General features: G+C 37.6%; 1 protein-coding gene across 1 annotated transcript in view; it reads right to left on the bottom strand.

Annotated features, from left to right (window-relative positions):
* Window positions 1-1,306: 1,306 nt before the first annotated feature.
* The window catches only part of GNAI3 (G protein subunit alpha i3), a 38,591-nt gene continuing 24,082 nt past the window's right edge, over window positions 1,307-15,815 (bottom strand). Inside the window, exons 4-9 of the mRNA XM_043575783.1 lie at window positions 13,231-13,388; window positions 10,877-11,005; window positions 7,661-7,790; window positions 7,091-7,244; window positions 2,569-2,782; window positions 1,307-2,479 (exon numbers count right to left, since the gene is read on the bottom strand). Coding sequence (XP_043431718.1) covers window positions 2,592-2,782; window positions 7,091-7,244; window positions 7,661-7,790; window positions 10,877-11,005; window positions 13,231-13,388 — 762 coding nt within the window. The 3' untranslated portion in view covers window positions 1,307-2,479; window positions 2,569-2,591. The remainder of the gene's footprint in view (window positions 2,480-2,568; window positions 2,783-7,090; window positions 7,245-7,660; window positions 7,791-10,876; window positions 11,006-13,230; window positions 13,389-15,815) is intronic.

Raw genomic sequence — 15,815 nt, 5'->3', positions numbered from 1 at the left:
TGATTACAAATACCAATGCTTTTTTCTCCAGGCTAGTACACATGATGTTTCACCCCCACACTCTGGCTCTGCTATTAGAAAAGATCTTTTATTTCAAAACACAACAGTGATTTGCAAAGCTGATAAGAATCACCTTTTTAAAATGATAGATCACTAGGCCCACCAGCCAAGAGTCAATCTCTGAAATGGATCCAGGTGATTTTGACTTAAGGCATATCTGAAAACCAATGACTTGAATTGTGTCCCTGTGTCCTCCAGGAATGTGCATTTAGACAAATTACTTGGGATGGTAGGGTAGGGGGTGATCTTCATGTAAATAAAGAAAAATGTAAATGGTATGGGGGCAAAAAAAATCAGAGAATTACTATTTTTTCATTAACAGAAAAGCTAAAAAATGAACATATCAGATAGACATATTCAAATGAAAATACAAGGTGCATTTCAAAGTAAAATTAACGCATTCAGATTATTTGTTATTTTGGATTATCATCAACACCATCCCATTAGCCCTGACTATAGAAAGACTACAGTTAAAACAATATTCCACGAGTTCTCATTTCCAGATGATTCTAGATCACAAAATACAATAAGGAAAAGATTATTCAAAATGAACAGGAACTATCGGTCCTATCTACATTGTGGGTATAAACTAATCACCAATCGAAGCTGATCATTTTCTTTCTTTTAGATGCAGTTTTCCCAGCCCTAAAGAAATTGTTTATATAGTACCGTTATAGCATCTGCATAGTTATACTTTTCCAAAAAGAGTAAGAAAAAAAATTCCAATAAAGGCACTGAAGTGCTGTGGCTTGCTTTCTGAATTAGCTTTGCTGACCATCATTCCTTTTTCTTTTTTTTTTAAACTAGTAAAAGGTCACATGAAAAGATGACATAGAATCCAATCTGAAAAGACTGGACCCCAAAGGCACTGCTCAAACTGCTGATTTGGAATGCTCACAATACATTCTCTTCATCTGCCTTCCCCCAAAGGCCCATTCAATATTTAAAGACATTTGCTGTACATTATACAAAAGGACCTACAGGCCGAGGTGAATAAAGCTCTCCACAAAACCAAAATGTAAACCCGGAAAATGGATTATGACTGCATGTCACTGACACAGATATGACATAAGACCCTCAGTCAGGCCAAAATAAAACAATACTACCACACCAAAAGACTAGACCTTCAGGGAACCCTCTACCTAAACCCACTCTCAGACAAAGGCCAAAGCACATTCAGCAGGAACAAAAAGAAACAGAAGAAAATATTTCCAGAAAGGACTAATTACAAACAGGAACAAACCTGGACTCTTTACTCACCATTTTAATACTGCTGCCAACTATAACAGATTAAAATCTGTACATACAACATAGTGGAAAAAGTCCCAAAATGCAGGAGTTTCGGCAAAAGAAGGTACTGACTAAGGATTACTACAATTAACATTGCTACAATAAAAACAATGGCAAACAGGGATTTGGCACCACATTTACAAAGTAAAAGCATGCACTGTTAATACACTTTAGATGTTTCCCAACAGAAAAGGCCATGGAAGATGGAAAACAAGGGGCATCTTTTACAGAACTCCCTATGACTGAGACAAACAAGCAAGAACCAAAGTGGTCAATTTAGTAAATATGTAGCAGCAAAGTCACGGTTTCTGTTTGGAATTTTGCAATTTGCATTTCTAATTGACAGCTGCCCTGGGTGTGTCCGTATCCAAGAAACTAACTTTACATCCTACATCAGCATTTACCTAGTAATTTGGTAATCAGCATAAACCAGGTTAACCTTAAACCATAAACTTAAACAAAAGTTAGAGAGTGAGAATCTTATTACAGAACTCTCCAATGTAATTACCACTTAAAAACCATGATGGTACTTTGAGCAGGAGAGTAACATAAATTTCATCCAAAAAAGCTATAGTCATAGCCCCAATAACCATAAAGAATTAAGTAATTATGGAAATACGATGTTCTGACCATACCAAAAGTTAAAAACAAAGAGCTCCTACTAAGAGGAGTATTTTCAAGATGATCTGGTCACATCATGTGCATAGTTAAGATTATGTTTTAATAAAGATTCTCTTGCAAACAAAGAAATAAAATCTAGTAACATTATTCTCTTGATGAAAAAAAAACTTTAAAAATGAACTAGTGGTGGTTTGTTAAGGAAAAAAAAGAGTAAGCTACATATTAAAGTTCTGGAATGCAGCACCTCAACTTCACATCGGCCCTAAACATTTGAGATTATGAAATCCAAGTGATGTCTTGATGATCGAATCATACTTTATACAGTCGTTCCAATTCCAATGTCTGACTTTAGCATCTCATGTCAATTAAGAGTTCCCTAATACAGAAGATTGTGCTAAAGAGTGCTAAGATTCTGCATGCTGCTGCCATTCCCTGGTCCCGTTCATGCTTGCAGCTGTCCAATGAGACAGCAAAAGAAGTCTGGTCTCAACACTCCACACTGTAATAACTAGAAAAGAAGAACATTCTTAATTAGAATAGTTTACAAAGTCCAGAGACATCACTAGAGCACTATAACTAAATTGTCTGAAGTTTTACCTTTCATTAATCTCCAACCCTCTTCAGTAAAGTCCACATTCCTTTAAGTTGTTTTTAATGATGACATCTGTAACAGCATCAAAAACAAACTGCACATTCTTGGTGTCTGTGGCACAGGTGAAGTGAGTATAGATCTCCTTGGTGTCTTTTCTTCTGTTCAGATCTTCAAACTGGCACTGAATATAAGCAGCTGCTTCTTCATATGTATTGGAACCTGAAGCAGACACTCAATATTCTCAGTTTAAATTATAATAGCCGCCTGAACTCAACTAAGTCAGGCCATCCCCACTGACTGATGGAGGGAATAACCCAAATGAATATAGACAGATTTCTTTAATTCTATAATCATTAGGCTTTCTTGAGAGCAGACTCTAAGTAAAACAAAATCATCACACGACAAGATCTAGGGAAACGAGCCTTTTCCTTTTTCCCCTTTCATTTAGACTTTTCAGCTAAAAAACCAAAAATGTACAAAAGGAAACTAGGGAAGTAGGAAGATGCGTTGCTAGGACACAACTGTTGAAAAGGTCAGAGAGCCTGTGCTCCTTGGAGTGATCTTGACATAAACAATTCAAAATAGTCATGCTTCTTTTCAAAATCATACCAGTTTTAAGGAAGCTTAGCTTCAGAGCCTTATGGCAATAATTTAATGAAAGGTAAACTAGTACATGTGAAAGGGAAAGGGGCCTGAATTATGCCCTTTAAAATGTGTTTCTGTGGCATATAAATTATTAACTTATCTCAATTAAGCTGTCATTTTTTAAAGGGGAGGGGGCTCAAAAGAAAACCTTATTTTCAACTCTTATCACTTACCCACACGCTTCTACACCATCTTAACTGCCCGTGAGCCTTTAGAATTGCCCTAGAAACTGACTACAGAACCGGAAAAACTCAACAACAAAAACACAATACTTTATTCTTGTAAACCAGAGGCTGTTTTCCACAAATAACATTTGTGAAATTAAGTGACATTAGACACAACAACAAGTACCAACAAGAAAGGAATGTTATTTAAACAGAATATTTAAAGAAATAAAGGAAGACAGCTTGGTAGGTGCTTGAAATAGGTTTCATGAGATCTGCAGAACTTCTGTATATTAAAGGAGAGAGGGGGACTGAAAAGCGAATTCTGGCTGGTAGAACAGATACTGACACTTGGGAAATGAGGACCATGAGACTTCTTAAGAAGAATGAAGCCAGTGCAAGACAGGCTTACAAGTTCACCAAAAAAAAAAAAAAGCTATGATATTGAGGGCTCTTTGCTATGTGGAAGATTTTCAGCTAGAACACTGTCAATCCTTCGACTTAAGATTTCTCTCCACCTTAAAACCTGGCTACTTTTCTACTCACCTCTCTCCTGATTCTGACTACATTTGCAAATTCCCAGAGAAAAGAAAGGCCAGGGGGCTTACACTACATCTCAACTTTTTAGCCCACCACCTCACTTAAAAAGTTACCTGTATCTCCACTTATTTATACCTTTGGTCTTAGAGAGGTCTCCCTTCTGGTTCAAAATTTAACTGCTCTACCAAGACTTTTAAGTTGAGGTGAAATTTACATAACATACAAGTGCACAATACAGTGGCATAATGTATTCACAATGTTATGCAACCACCTTCTCTCTCTAGTTTCAAAACGTCTTCACCAACCCAGAAAAACAACCCATTCCCAATAAGTAATCATTCCTAATTCTCCCCACAGTACCTCCCCCCATCTCCTGGTAACCACCAACCAATCTGCTGTCTCTATGGATTTGTCTATTTGGGGAATATCACACAAAACAATCACACAACAATGTGACCTGTTGTGTTTGGTTCCTTTCACTTGGCATAATGTTTATGAGGTTCGTATAAGTTGTAGCATGTATCAGTACTTCATTCCTTTTCATGGCTGAATAATAATAATAATAATAATAATTCCATTGTATGGAATTCCTTGATTCCTTCCTTTCCCACCTGCTTACAAATCTTGCTCCATCAATTACATCCAATTTTTACAACTTCTCTTCTGCTATAAAATCTTACCTCCAAGCTTATGAACATTCTTAAATCTTTCCTTCCCCTGTAATCCAAGTTACAGTAGGCTATACCTATCTTCATTTCTCCACTTCCCACTCAGTAACTCACTGTCCTGGCTCTACTGACACTGCTCTCAGTAACATTCACGATCTCCTGGACCGCTAACTCCAGAGGCCATTTTTCAATGTGTATCTTACTTTGTACATAACATTGTTGACCACCCCTCACTCACTTCTTAAACTCCTAGCTTTTGATACCTTGGCTCTCCTGGTTCTCGTCTTTATACCGAATACAAACCTTTCTTTCTCTCCTGCCAAAAAAGTCTGAAATTCTCTCTCATTCTATCCATGGTCCTTTTCTGTTTTCATTCTATATCATCACCCCATGTCATCTGATCCATTTCCATGCTGTATTTATACATGATCTCAAATCAATATATCTAACCCCCAATCTCTCCCAAAACTCCAAGGCCACATATACACCTGCCTATAAGATACCCCCATCTGGATGTTCTTCAGATACTTCAAAATCAATATTCCTAAATATCAATTAGAGACCACAGCACCAGCAGCCAATCAAGACAGAACTCTGGGAGTACCTTTGACTCTTCTGGCTTCTTTACCTTAGCTACCCTCTTCACTTTATTACAGAAAGCATTTACAGTGTCCGCTCAGCTAAAAAAAAAAAAAGTTCTCCTTCTCTGAAAATATCCAGTTCTGATCTAAAGGTTATAGTGGTACAGCCCTGGCATTCGTGTTTGCATCCCTGACATTAACTGGGCTAAGTATTTTTACCTGGCTTAACCTTGGCCAGAATCTGTCCCCTAGGAATTTGAACATGGGGCCAACCATTATCAGTTTAGCCTGGTCTTTTAAAAAAAAAAAAAAAATTGTTTTTAAGATTTTATTTCTAAGTAATCTCTCCACCCAACATGGGGTCAAACTTACAACCCTGAGATCAAAAGTCACATGCTCTACCAAATGAGCCAGCCGTGTGCCCGAGCCTTACCTTTTAAATGCAGGAGAAAAGGGTGCCTGGGTAGTAGTTCAGATGGTTAAGTGCCCGACTCCTGAAATTGGCTCAGGGCATGATCTTATGATGGTGGTGGGATCAAGCCCCATGTCGGCTCCACGCTGAGCATGGATCCTGCTTGGTATTCCTTCTCTCTTTCTGTGTGTGTCTCTCTCTCTCAAAATAAACATACATACATACATACCTAACTGCAGGAGAAAGACCATGGCAGGGCCATCTTATATCACATAAACTGAGTAGCACAGAAAGTTGGTAAGCAGAAGATACACAGAAGGAGAGAAAAGATGGGGAAAGAAGTACTTCCAGGATCCCTGACACTTTTCCATTTCCTAGTTCTAAATGCATTCTTAAGATACATCTGCGTTCTTGCCCTTGGCTTCTATGATATATCCCTGTATCTTCACCTAAAGTTTTTATTTGCATCCTAAGTGACTCCTTACTAATTCAACTCCCCTACTATCCATCTTTATTGCCATTTATTATATCATCTTTCTTTTCTTTTTCATATTTTTTATGCTCTATTCTTTTTAAGTTAAAAAAAATTTTTTTAATGTTTACTTTTGAGAGACAGAGTGAGAGTGGGCAGGGGCAGAGAGAGAGGGAGACACAGAATACAAAGCAGGCTCCAGGCTCCGAGCTGTCAGCACAGAGCCCGATGTGGGGCTCAAACCCACGAATCGTGAGATCATGACCTGAGCTGAAGTCAGATGCTTAACCAACTGAGCCATCCAAGCTCCCCTGTATCATCTTTCTAAAGCAGTTTCTCCTACATCATGTATCCGAATCAAAATCCTTGGACAGCTTGCCCCTATCTCAGTATGAAATACAAAGCCCTCCGTGAGCATCCCACCCATCACTTCAACAACTCCCTCCCACCACTTTAAGCTCTGACAATACCAAATTCCTTCTAGGTTCCAAAATGTATCCTGTCTTTTTTTTTTTTTTTTTAAACCTCCATATTTTCCTACAGGTTATTCCATCTTCCTAAAATGCTTTTATTCCTCAGTCTACCTCATCATTTCTAATTCATCCTCTCGTTATCTCACTCCAAGTGTCATTTCCTCTGGCAAAAAGAGGACACTGAACCCACAGCAGTAACCACGTCTTCTGTTAATGAGCATTTCATACTATAATGAAATTCTTTATGTGTGCCCCTCTCTCTACAACTACTGTGTCTTGAGTGCAATGACTGCATCTTCTCGTATTTTTTTAACATACTTACACCAAATTTTGATTTTTATTTTTCTCTATTTTCCTCAAACAGTGAGGAAGACAGAAATATAAAATAAACACAGTAAACTCAATTATGTCAGGAACAGCACTTTAGACTTAACTGGTCTTAATCACATGCTTAATGTTAATACCACTACCAGTGAACACTCTCCATAAGGTTATACATGCATTGTTTAAAATAAAAAGGCAGGTATAGGAATGCCACTGAAGTGTGAACAAAATCGTTCATGATCTCTTACCCGTGTATTCTGGATAACAGATAGTTAATGGACTCCTCTTTATTTTTTCCTCAAAAAGATCTTTTTTGTTGAGGAAGAGAATGATTGAAGTGTCTGTAAACCATTTGTTGTTACAAATGCTGTCAAACAGTTTCATGCTTTCATGCATTCGGTTCTGAGGGGGGAAAAAAAGGATGTCAGTAACAGAAAGCAAAAGTGGATTAACTGTTAATGAAAAAGCAGACCAACAAGTTTTAAAAGCACGGAATGGCATTCATGGAAATAAACCAGAGACTGACAACTCAAAAGTTAATCCAGTCCTCATTTTTGTAGTTCTTGGAGGTTGGGAGATGGGAAGAAGAATGGCTACCAAGAGCACTTAATCCTGCCCACATACTCAGTGTGCTGTCATATCTCTTAAGAATTAATAGAGCATGGATCAGTATTTTAAAATTCTAAACCCACTGACAGGAAAAAAATTAAGGAATCAAGTTTTGGTCCAACGAGCAAATGTATGCACTGAATCTTCCTAAGTTATTTTCCATTTCCTGGCTGCATTAGACTGCCTTTTTACCAGAAGACCCAACATACCATCTCCTCATCCTCAGCCAGAACAAGGTCATAATCACTGAGGGCCACACAGAAGATAATTGCTGTCACTCCCTCAAAACAGTGAATCCACTTTTTGCGTTCTGATCTCTGGCCACCTACATCAAACATCCTGAAGTAAAGGGAAAGAAAGCACAAATTCAGCAAGGTCACAAACACACCTCTCCCTACACTGAAATGGTTAGGGAACCTCCCACTATTGCATGTGGAACACCCAATTTATAACAGAAAAGACAAACAAGCAGCAGATAAAATGGAGTCAAACTAATAATCCATGGTCAAAAGAGAATAACATGAGCAAATAAAATCTAGGGATAATCAAAATTCTCATTGTAAATAACTAGCTGAGCCTTCTCTATCAAAGCTTCTATCAGATGAAATTATATCTCAAAAATCAGCAGAATAAGCACTGAAATGGATTAAAGGAAGACGGGGAGAAAAAGACAGGAAAAATGAAGAGCTGAATAATATAACTTAAGATAACAGCAAGAATAACTAATATTTACCATTTACCATGGTGCCAGATACAATCCTAAACATCTTAAGTGCATTAACTCATTTGACCCTCACAACACTCCTGTAAGTACAATTGTTATCTCCAGTGCACAGATATGTTAAGTAATTTGCCCAAGGGCACACTACTAACAAATGGGGACTGGGGCTCTGAACCCAGGCACTCTAACTCCGGCGCCCTGGCTCTTACCCACACCACCACTCTACCTCTCGAAATGGTTTACTCTTTAGTTAAAGAGAACACTGAAAAACTAGAAATCTCCAACTTGCATTCTGCTTCCAAAATGTTTATTTCCCTTACTTTGTAAAAAAAAAATTCTTCCTTTTTTAAAGCCGAGGTTTAAAGCTGAGGTTTTTTAAAGCTGAGGTTCCTTATTTTAAGGAAAAAATATTTTAGAGATTAATGGAGAAGGTAAATTGTATTTCAGGGTAGGACTCTAAGAACCCAATATCTAAAAACCAAACTTATTTAGCCAGTGTCTCCGAACTCTTAGGTCTCATCTAAAGCTAACTAAGCTGTTGACAAACTTTATGTTCCACTCCAGATGAGTTTCAGTCCATCACTCCCTTTTAATATCCTGGCTCAACTGCTGTACTTCTGTCAACAGCATCCTCATCTACTTCCTACAGTAAGGGGAACACCTGCAGTGCTTTGTCTGTTAGCTGGTACCAGTGTCTGAGGAGGCATGCAGGTAGGTTTAGTATGTCAAGATCGACAGTGGTGACGAGGGGTCTATTTCCAAAGAATTTTCCCCGAGAAATTGAGAGAAATAAGACATCACTGAGTAATTTCTCAATGTACGTTTGAAAAGAACAATCATATTATCTCTTCATGACTCAGCCTTTTCTTTTGGTTGATTTAGCACCTTTTTTTGCTCGTTTGTTTTTCCAGCCTTTGGTCATGACAACTGGAATGATACAATCACAAGCTGGCTTTGATACAGGGTCATATTATAGGTTTGAGGAAAACGGACATCATATATATCACCATAAAAGTCTCTCAAGGGGAGACACACTGGTACACCAATAATTTCAGCTTACCCCTTCATTTTCTTCTACAAAGTCCATGAAACTGGAAGAATATTAAGATGTCCCCAAGGTGGGCTTTTAGCACATATTAATATTTACAATATAATTTACTAACAGATGAACATTTTATAAACATTACCTCATAACTGAGAGGCAAGTAAGCAATTACACAATGCCTTGCATATAGCAGATGCTCAATAAATGTTTGAATGAATGGATAGTGGTTTTGCCTAGAGAGAAGAGGAAAAGGAAGAAGTGATAGTACTTCATAACAAGATATCTACATGCCAACAATTAAGTGGGTACAGCACCTTAACGAAGCCTGGCTACTGATCCTGACATAAGAAGACCAACAGGATTTACCCAACTAAAGATCAATCCATGACATCAACAAGAATGTTTCCCCGCACTAAAAGTTCACCGCATTTAATTATAAATGGATTACTAATCTTACCGTACACAAAAGGCATCTCATTCTTATGGCTTCATGGGTGATAGATAAATCCATATGGTCTTTGCTACTCTAGTTAGATAAATTCATCAGTGCTAAAGAGAAGTAGCTCTCCTATTCTACCAATATTCAGCTGAACTACTATTTTTTTGCACCATGTTTCAAACCTGTTTTGGTTTATTAAGATTTCAAGACCTCCACTGGAATCTAGTAATACCTAAACTCCGTGTGGATTTCACAAATCCTGCGAAGCAAATATTTTCAGAGAGAAAAAAACTGAGAAGCTCCTAGCTAGAAGTTACATTTGCGTTTGACACTGCTGAGTATCACAGGCTACATACAAGCATAATGAAGCAACTGGAAAGAACATCATATATTGAAGGGGAAAAGCTTACTCCTAATCTCAAAGGTCACAAAAGCAGAAAGTGGGAACCAAAAAGACAGTTCTAATATTTACAAAAGACCATTAACACACAGATAAGCTGAAGCCTATTTTAGAATAACTAATGCTAATGAGAAAGTTCTTTGTATTCATATCCTAGAATTCTCTCTCTCTAAAACAACCACTTTTTCTATATCATCATACTTCCCCAAAATACCTCTATCTCCAGATTGATTTTCCATTCTATACTACATTAAAAACTCAGTTGTGCATGATACTGTGCACAATGCAGTCCAAGAGCCATGACAGTATCAGCTCCATTCCATTAAACTTAAAAGGGAAATGCACTCCAGTAAGGAAGGATTGACATGGGTGAGTAAAGCATTTCTATTTTAATATCAAAATGGCAGAACAAAGCCACACTACTAAGCCAAAAAACTAGTTTTCTAGCCTTAGTATTGTTGTTACCTTTCTAAACAACAAACGTTCAATACCTGTTTTGATGATTCCAACAAAAAAGCAGCTGAAAAGAATAAAAATAAAATAAACCGATAACCATATGATTACTTTTATTGATATTTACAATTTAATTTTGAATTTCAATTCCTCCAAATGGACAAAAATATTTGATGTTATATGGACAAAGACGAAAGGTTTGGGCCCCCATTCAGGGAAAACATTCAAATACTGGCTGACGAACGTGACGGTAGGTTTTTAAACCAAAGAATATTGCCTAGAGAAATTTTACCCTGATTAAGAGATTAACTAAAGGGAAGACATCTGTCTTTGGCACATCTAGCAAAAAGGCGAATTGAGGACTTACTTGAAGTATAGGTCTTTGAAGGTGAAGTGCGTTTCCACGATGCCTGTGGTCTTCACTCTTGTCCGCAGGACATCTTGCTGAGTTGGAATGTAGTTGGTTTGGGATATTCTATCCAAATCATTTAGGTAACTAAATAAAAGATACATTTATTTTTACCTGGTGAAGCCAACCACGTGCACAGCAAGTCAACAGACTAAACTATAAACTCGTTCCTTACCAAAAGTAGATTCTGAACTTGTCACTAAAGTGGCAGAACAAAATCAGACCTGCAGTATCACAGAAATCATCATGAGAAAAAGCATGAACCTAGCACAGAACAATTAAAGTTCTATACATACCACACAAAAGTGGTTTTAATTCTACCAAAACTAAACTATGAGGGCCAATTAAAAACAAATATCGAGATGTTATTCTTATTAAAGAAAGATTCCTGAAATTTAATGCTAAATACTGAATCAACTGCGCATTGCACAGCACGAAAACAAAACCAAAACAAAAGCCCTCAGACATTTACAGTTAATGGGTCATTTGTAGGCTCTGATGTTTGATAGGACATTACAGAATGGTGTCTACATTACTAAAATTAAAATGAGAACTATTTTCCATTTTTCCATATTTCCTGTTTTCATTCATGAAATGGAAAACTTGTGGTTTTCTTAAAAATCTAGGTCCAAAAACAAATTGTAAGTATTCAGTGAAATAATTAAAAGACTGCTTCAAAGCTAAATTAAAATTCTGGTAATTTCAGGGTTTCTAAAGATTTTTTGGCTAGGGGTGCCTGGGTGGCTCAGTTGGTTAAGCATCTGACTTCAGCTCAGGTCATGATCTCACACATGGCTCGTGAGTTCAAGCCCCACATCAGGCTTGCTGCTGTCAGCACAGAGCCTGGAGCCTGCTTGGAATTCTCTCTCCCTCTCTCTCTGCCCCTCCCCAGCTCACACACTGTCTGTCTCTCAAATAAAAATAAACGTTGAAAAAACATTTTAAGATTTTTTTGGCTAGAAAACTGAAGAACAGGTGGCACCATTATAAGTGAATCATTAACGAGCTTCTATAAAACTAAGTACTACTATTAATGTTAAGGAATTAGTCAAGCCTCAACCAAAACTCAGGGGGGAAAAACTCTATAAATCACATGTACTCTGGTGTAGTTAGACGATTCAGAGCTCAATGAAGTATGATTTTTTTTTAAAAAAGGTAATAATTACAATCTACCTTTCATGACTATTGCGAGAATTATTGAAACTACCAACATTTGCAACTAAAACATATTAAAAGATCCTTGTTTCTAAAGTTAAGTTTTCATTTAAATAATAACTAAGTTTTTCAAATATAATTTAACTTTTTCAGGGTGCCAGGGTGACTCAGTCAGCTAAGGGTCCAACTTCAGCTCAGGTCATGATCTCAGTTTGTGGGTTCGAGCCCGGTGTCAGGCTCTGGGCTGACAGCTCACAGCCTGAAGCCTGCTTCGGATTCTGTCTCCCTCTCTCTCTGTCCCTCCCCAACTCACACTCTGTGTCTCTCTCATTTTCTCAAAAATAAACATTAAAAAATTTTTAATTTAACTTCTTTCTAGAACAAATTAGAAGAATATGAAAATAGATTATTGAAGAAAATACCTTAATGCTCAGAAGTGCCTTCAATTAATACAGAAATGCATACAGGTACCAAGAACTTACCAAGCCCCCAAAAGGCACATTCAAAAAATACATTCTGGATACAGGTCGTATAAATAAACGTATTGTAAAAGAAGCAAAATAGGATAGCATGTAATAGCCTAGCACAAGTATCAATTACAAATTCTCTAAATATGTAACATTTAAGAGAATTTCCTTGACAAATAGACGCTTTGACTTCCTTCCAAGACTCAACATTCTCTTTCTGTACAAAGTCTACTATTGTGATCTGGCAAAAGATTTATAAGTGATGACTAGTACCAGAGAAATCCATAGTGCAGCCCAGTCACAGAGCTGGGTGCATAAAAAGGGATATCACTATTCTAATTTCCCTCACTAGCTGGCAAAGTCCTTATGCAGAGGGAACTTAAACTGCATTGGAAGAGATCCCAGATCCAGCTGCAAAAGATTTCTCTATTTCATTTACTTATTACAAACTAACACGGAGTTACTTTTCATCATGCCAATTCTCCCATTTACATTTCAAGAGGAAACATTTTTCTCCAAGTCATACAAAATGACCACGGGCTATATAGCCCTAAACTGAAACCATCTTTACAAGAGATACTATAGACTTCTAAGAGTGTCTGTTACTTAAATGTTTCCTTATGGACAATGAACTTTGTTAGGGTCACCAAATTATTTTCTGTTATAGTTTCACAGGGAAAAATTACTTACTATGAAGCAGAATCATTAAGCTGATACTCCCTGGATCTGCTGAAGCAAGCTTGCACCCCACCATCTCGCCATAACCGTTTAATCACTCCTGCTAGTTCTGGAGTCATGACTCCTTCTTCAGCACTGCCAGCCAAAACAAATAATTGCCGGGCATCATCCTGAAAAAAGCAATTAAGAAAGAGAGACAAATGATTCTCCATTTCTTAAAGATCTGACGAGAGTCTCTGTAAAACACACACATACACAGGGCTGCCTGGGTGGCCCAGCGGTTAAGCGTCTGATTCAGCTCAGGTCATGATCTCATGGTCTGTGAGTTCAAGCCCTCTTCAGATCCTCTGTCTCCCTCTCTCTCTGCCCCTTACCTGCTTACTCACTCTCTCTCAAAAATACACACACACACACACACACACACACACACACACACACACACACTGTATGTTACGTTATTTCAAGAGAGGTATTAAAGAGACCTTTCCAGGCAGGGCAGTCTGAGAGAATTTACAATGAAGTCATTCCCCCTATTCACTCCACTATAGTTAGAGGTGCAGAGCTAAGGTGAGGAATTATTTCAGTCCCTCTACCACATACCACCATCCCCTGAAAAGATCTCTTCTGACTACCCTACAAATCACCCTGGTTAATCATGATTTTTAACAGAAAAAACTGGTCTGTGAGATGGGCACATAGAACATATTCCCATTCTGTTAAAGGAAGCCTACAATAAAAACAGAAATGAATAAACTAACATGTAAGAGGTAAAGTCTAAACACGTCAGAGCAAGTAAAACATTAATTGTATTTAAGGAAAAAGTGTTCTCTTCCCCTCCGGCTCAGATAGAAGAACAGGAAGAAGAGGAAATTGAGATAGTTAAGAAGTCTGGAAGCCTAGTGGGGGAAATAAATCCCTCAGAGAAAAATTCAGTTTCTATATTCCCCAAGGAGTAATAATCCTCTGAGAGAAAGGGAAAAAAAAAAATAAAGAGGAAAAAAAAAGTTACAAAGAGATCTGATCAAAACTCATGAGTCAAAGACAGAGCTTTGTAAGTGGTTATAGTTTTTAAACCTGAAACATGTGAGCTGTAGAGAAGACAGAAAAGGGCTATGAGAACTCTTGATTGTTTTTGCTTTATTCTACCCACCCTTACTTGTTTAAAACTCAACTAAGTTTAACACTAAACTAAGGTCTCAATCTTTAAAAAAAAAAAAAAAAAAAGATTAAAAAGAAGAATTTGTGGAGTGCCTGGCTCCATCAGTAGACCATGCAACTCTTGATCTCGGGGTTGAGTTCAAGCCCCATATTGAGTGTAGAGTACTTAAGAAATAAAATTAAATCTTAAATAAATAAACCCAGGTCTCATGGGATGCTTTTCCACCTCAAATCTCACATTTATCTTCCTCAAGAGATTTCCAAATAACTATTAAAATCAGATACTAAAGAACACATATACTGGTTAAAGAAAAAATAAAGGGGGAAGAGGAGCAATCAATCGTATCAGTAAGTAGTCATTATGAAAATAAACTAGCAAGCAAAAAAGCATTTCAGACCACAGGTGAAATCACAACCCCAAACTCCTAAGACCTCTGTGTTCCTAAAACTCATGCACCCACCAAAGCAAAACAAAACAAAACTAACCATGCCAAATTTGGGGTCTTCAGCCTTAAAAACTTTTGCCAAGTAACAGCCCTCCTCTATAAGATGATTTTCTGCATTCTTTCAAGTAATACTTTAGGCCCATCCCTAAGGAACTTCATCTAACATGTATATTACCCTCCTCTCTTTTCAAAGATAAAAATTTTATTTTTTTTAGGTTGATTGATTTCTTTTTGAGAGAGAGAGGGAGCGAGCAGGGGAGGGGCAGAGAGAGGAGAGAGAGAATCCCAAGCAGGCTCTGTGCTATCAGATAAATAAAGGCACCCCATTTATTTAAAATTTTTATTTTTGGGGAGCCTGGGTGGCTCAGTCAGTTAAGCGTCCAACTCTTGATTTCCACTCAGGTCAGGATCTCATGGTTCATGAGCTCAAGCCCCATTAGCCTGCTTAGGATTCTTTCTCTCTCTCTCTCTCTCTCTCTGTCTCCCTCCCTCTCTCCCTCTCCCTCTCTCTCTCCCCCTACCCCTCCCCTGCTTGTGCTCTCTCTGTCTCAAAATAAATAAACTTAGGAAAAAAATTTAAATAAAGAAACAAATGACTGAGGGAAGCTGAAAAAGTACATTGATTGGCAAACATAATACTGAGCATGTCCTTCTATGTATATATAGTATTGTGCTTTATTTAACATGTGAAGACTTTATAGTCTATTCTGAAATTTGAACTATACTCATGCAGGTATTCAAAAACATCAATAAGCATTACTTTTTTTTTAAATACTACAATTCTAGCTTTAGAAACTTTATTAACAGAGAGAGAGCGAGCACTATAGCTACATATTTTTGCTGTCCTGACTTTGTAAACGCTGCTTTAAGAAGCAACACTTTTTCCTTACCACTTAATCTCTTCCACTGACCTACTCTTGCTTCCCACAATAAACCCTCTTTACAGGCCTTTAAGGAGACCTCTCTTGGGGCACCTGGGTGGCTCAGTCGGTT

Source organism: Prionailurus bengalensis, chromosome C1 (assembly GCF_016509475.1).
Source record: "Prionailurus bengalensis isolate Pbe53 chromosome C1, Fcat_Pben_1.1_paternal_pri, whole genome shotgun sequence".
In the NCBI taxonomy this organism is placed as follows: domain Eukaryota; kingdom Metazoa; phylum Chordata; class Mammalia; order Carnivora; family Felidae; genus Prionailurus; species Prionailurus bengalensis.
The sequence above is the reverse complement of the archived record's forward strand: the minus strand, read 5'-3'. Positions and strand labels throughout refer to the sequence as shown.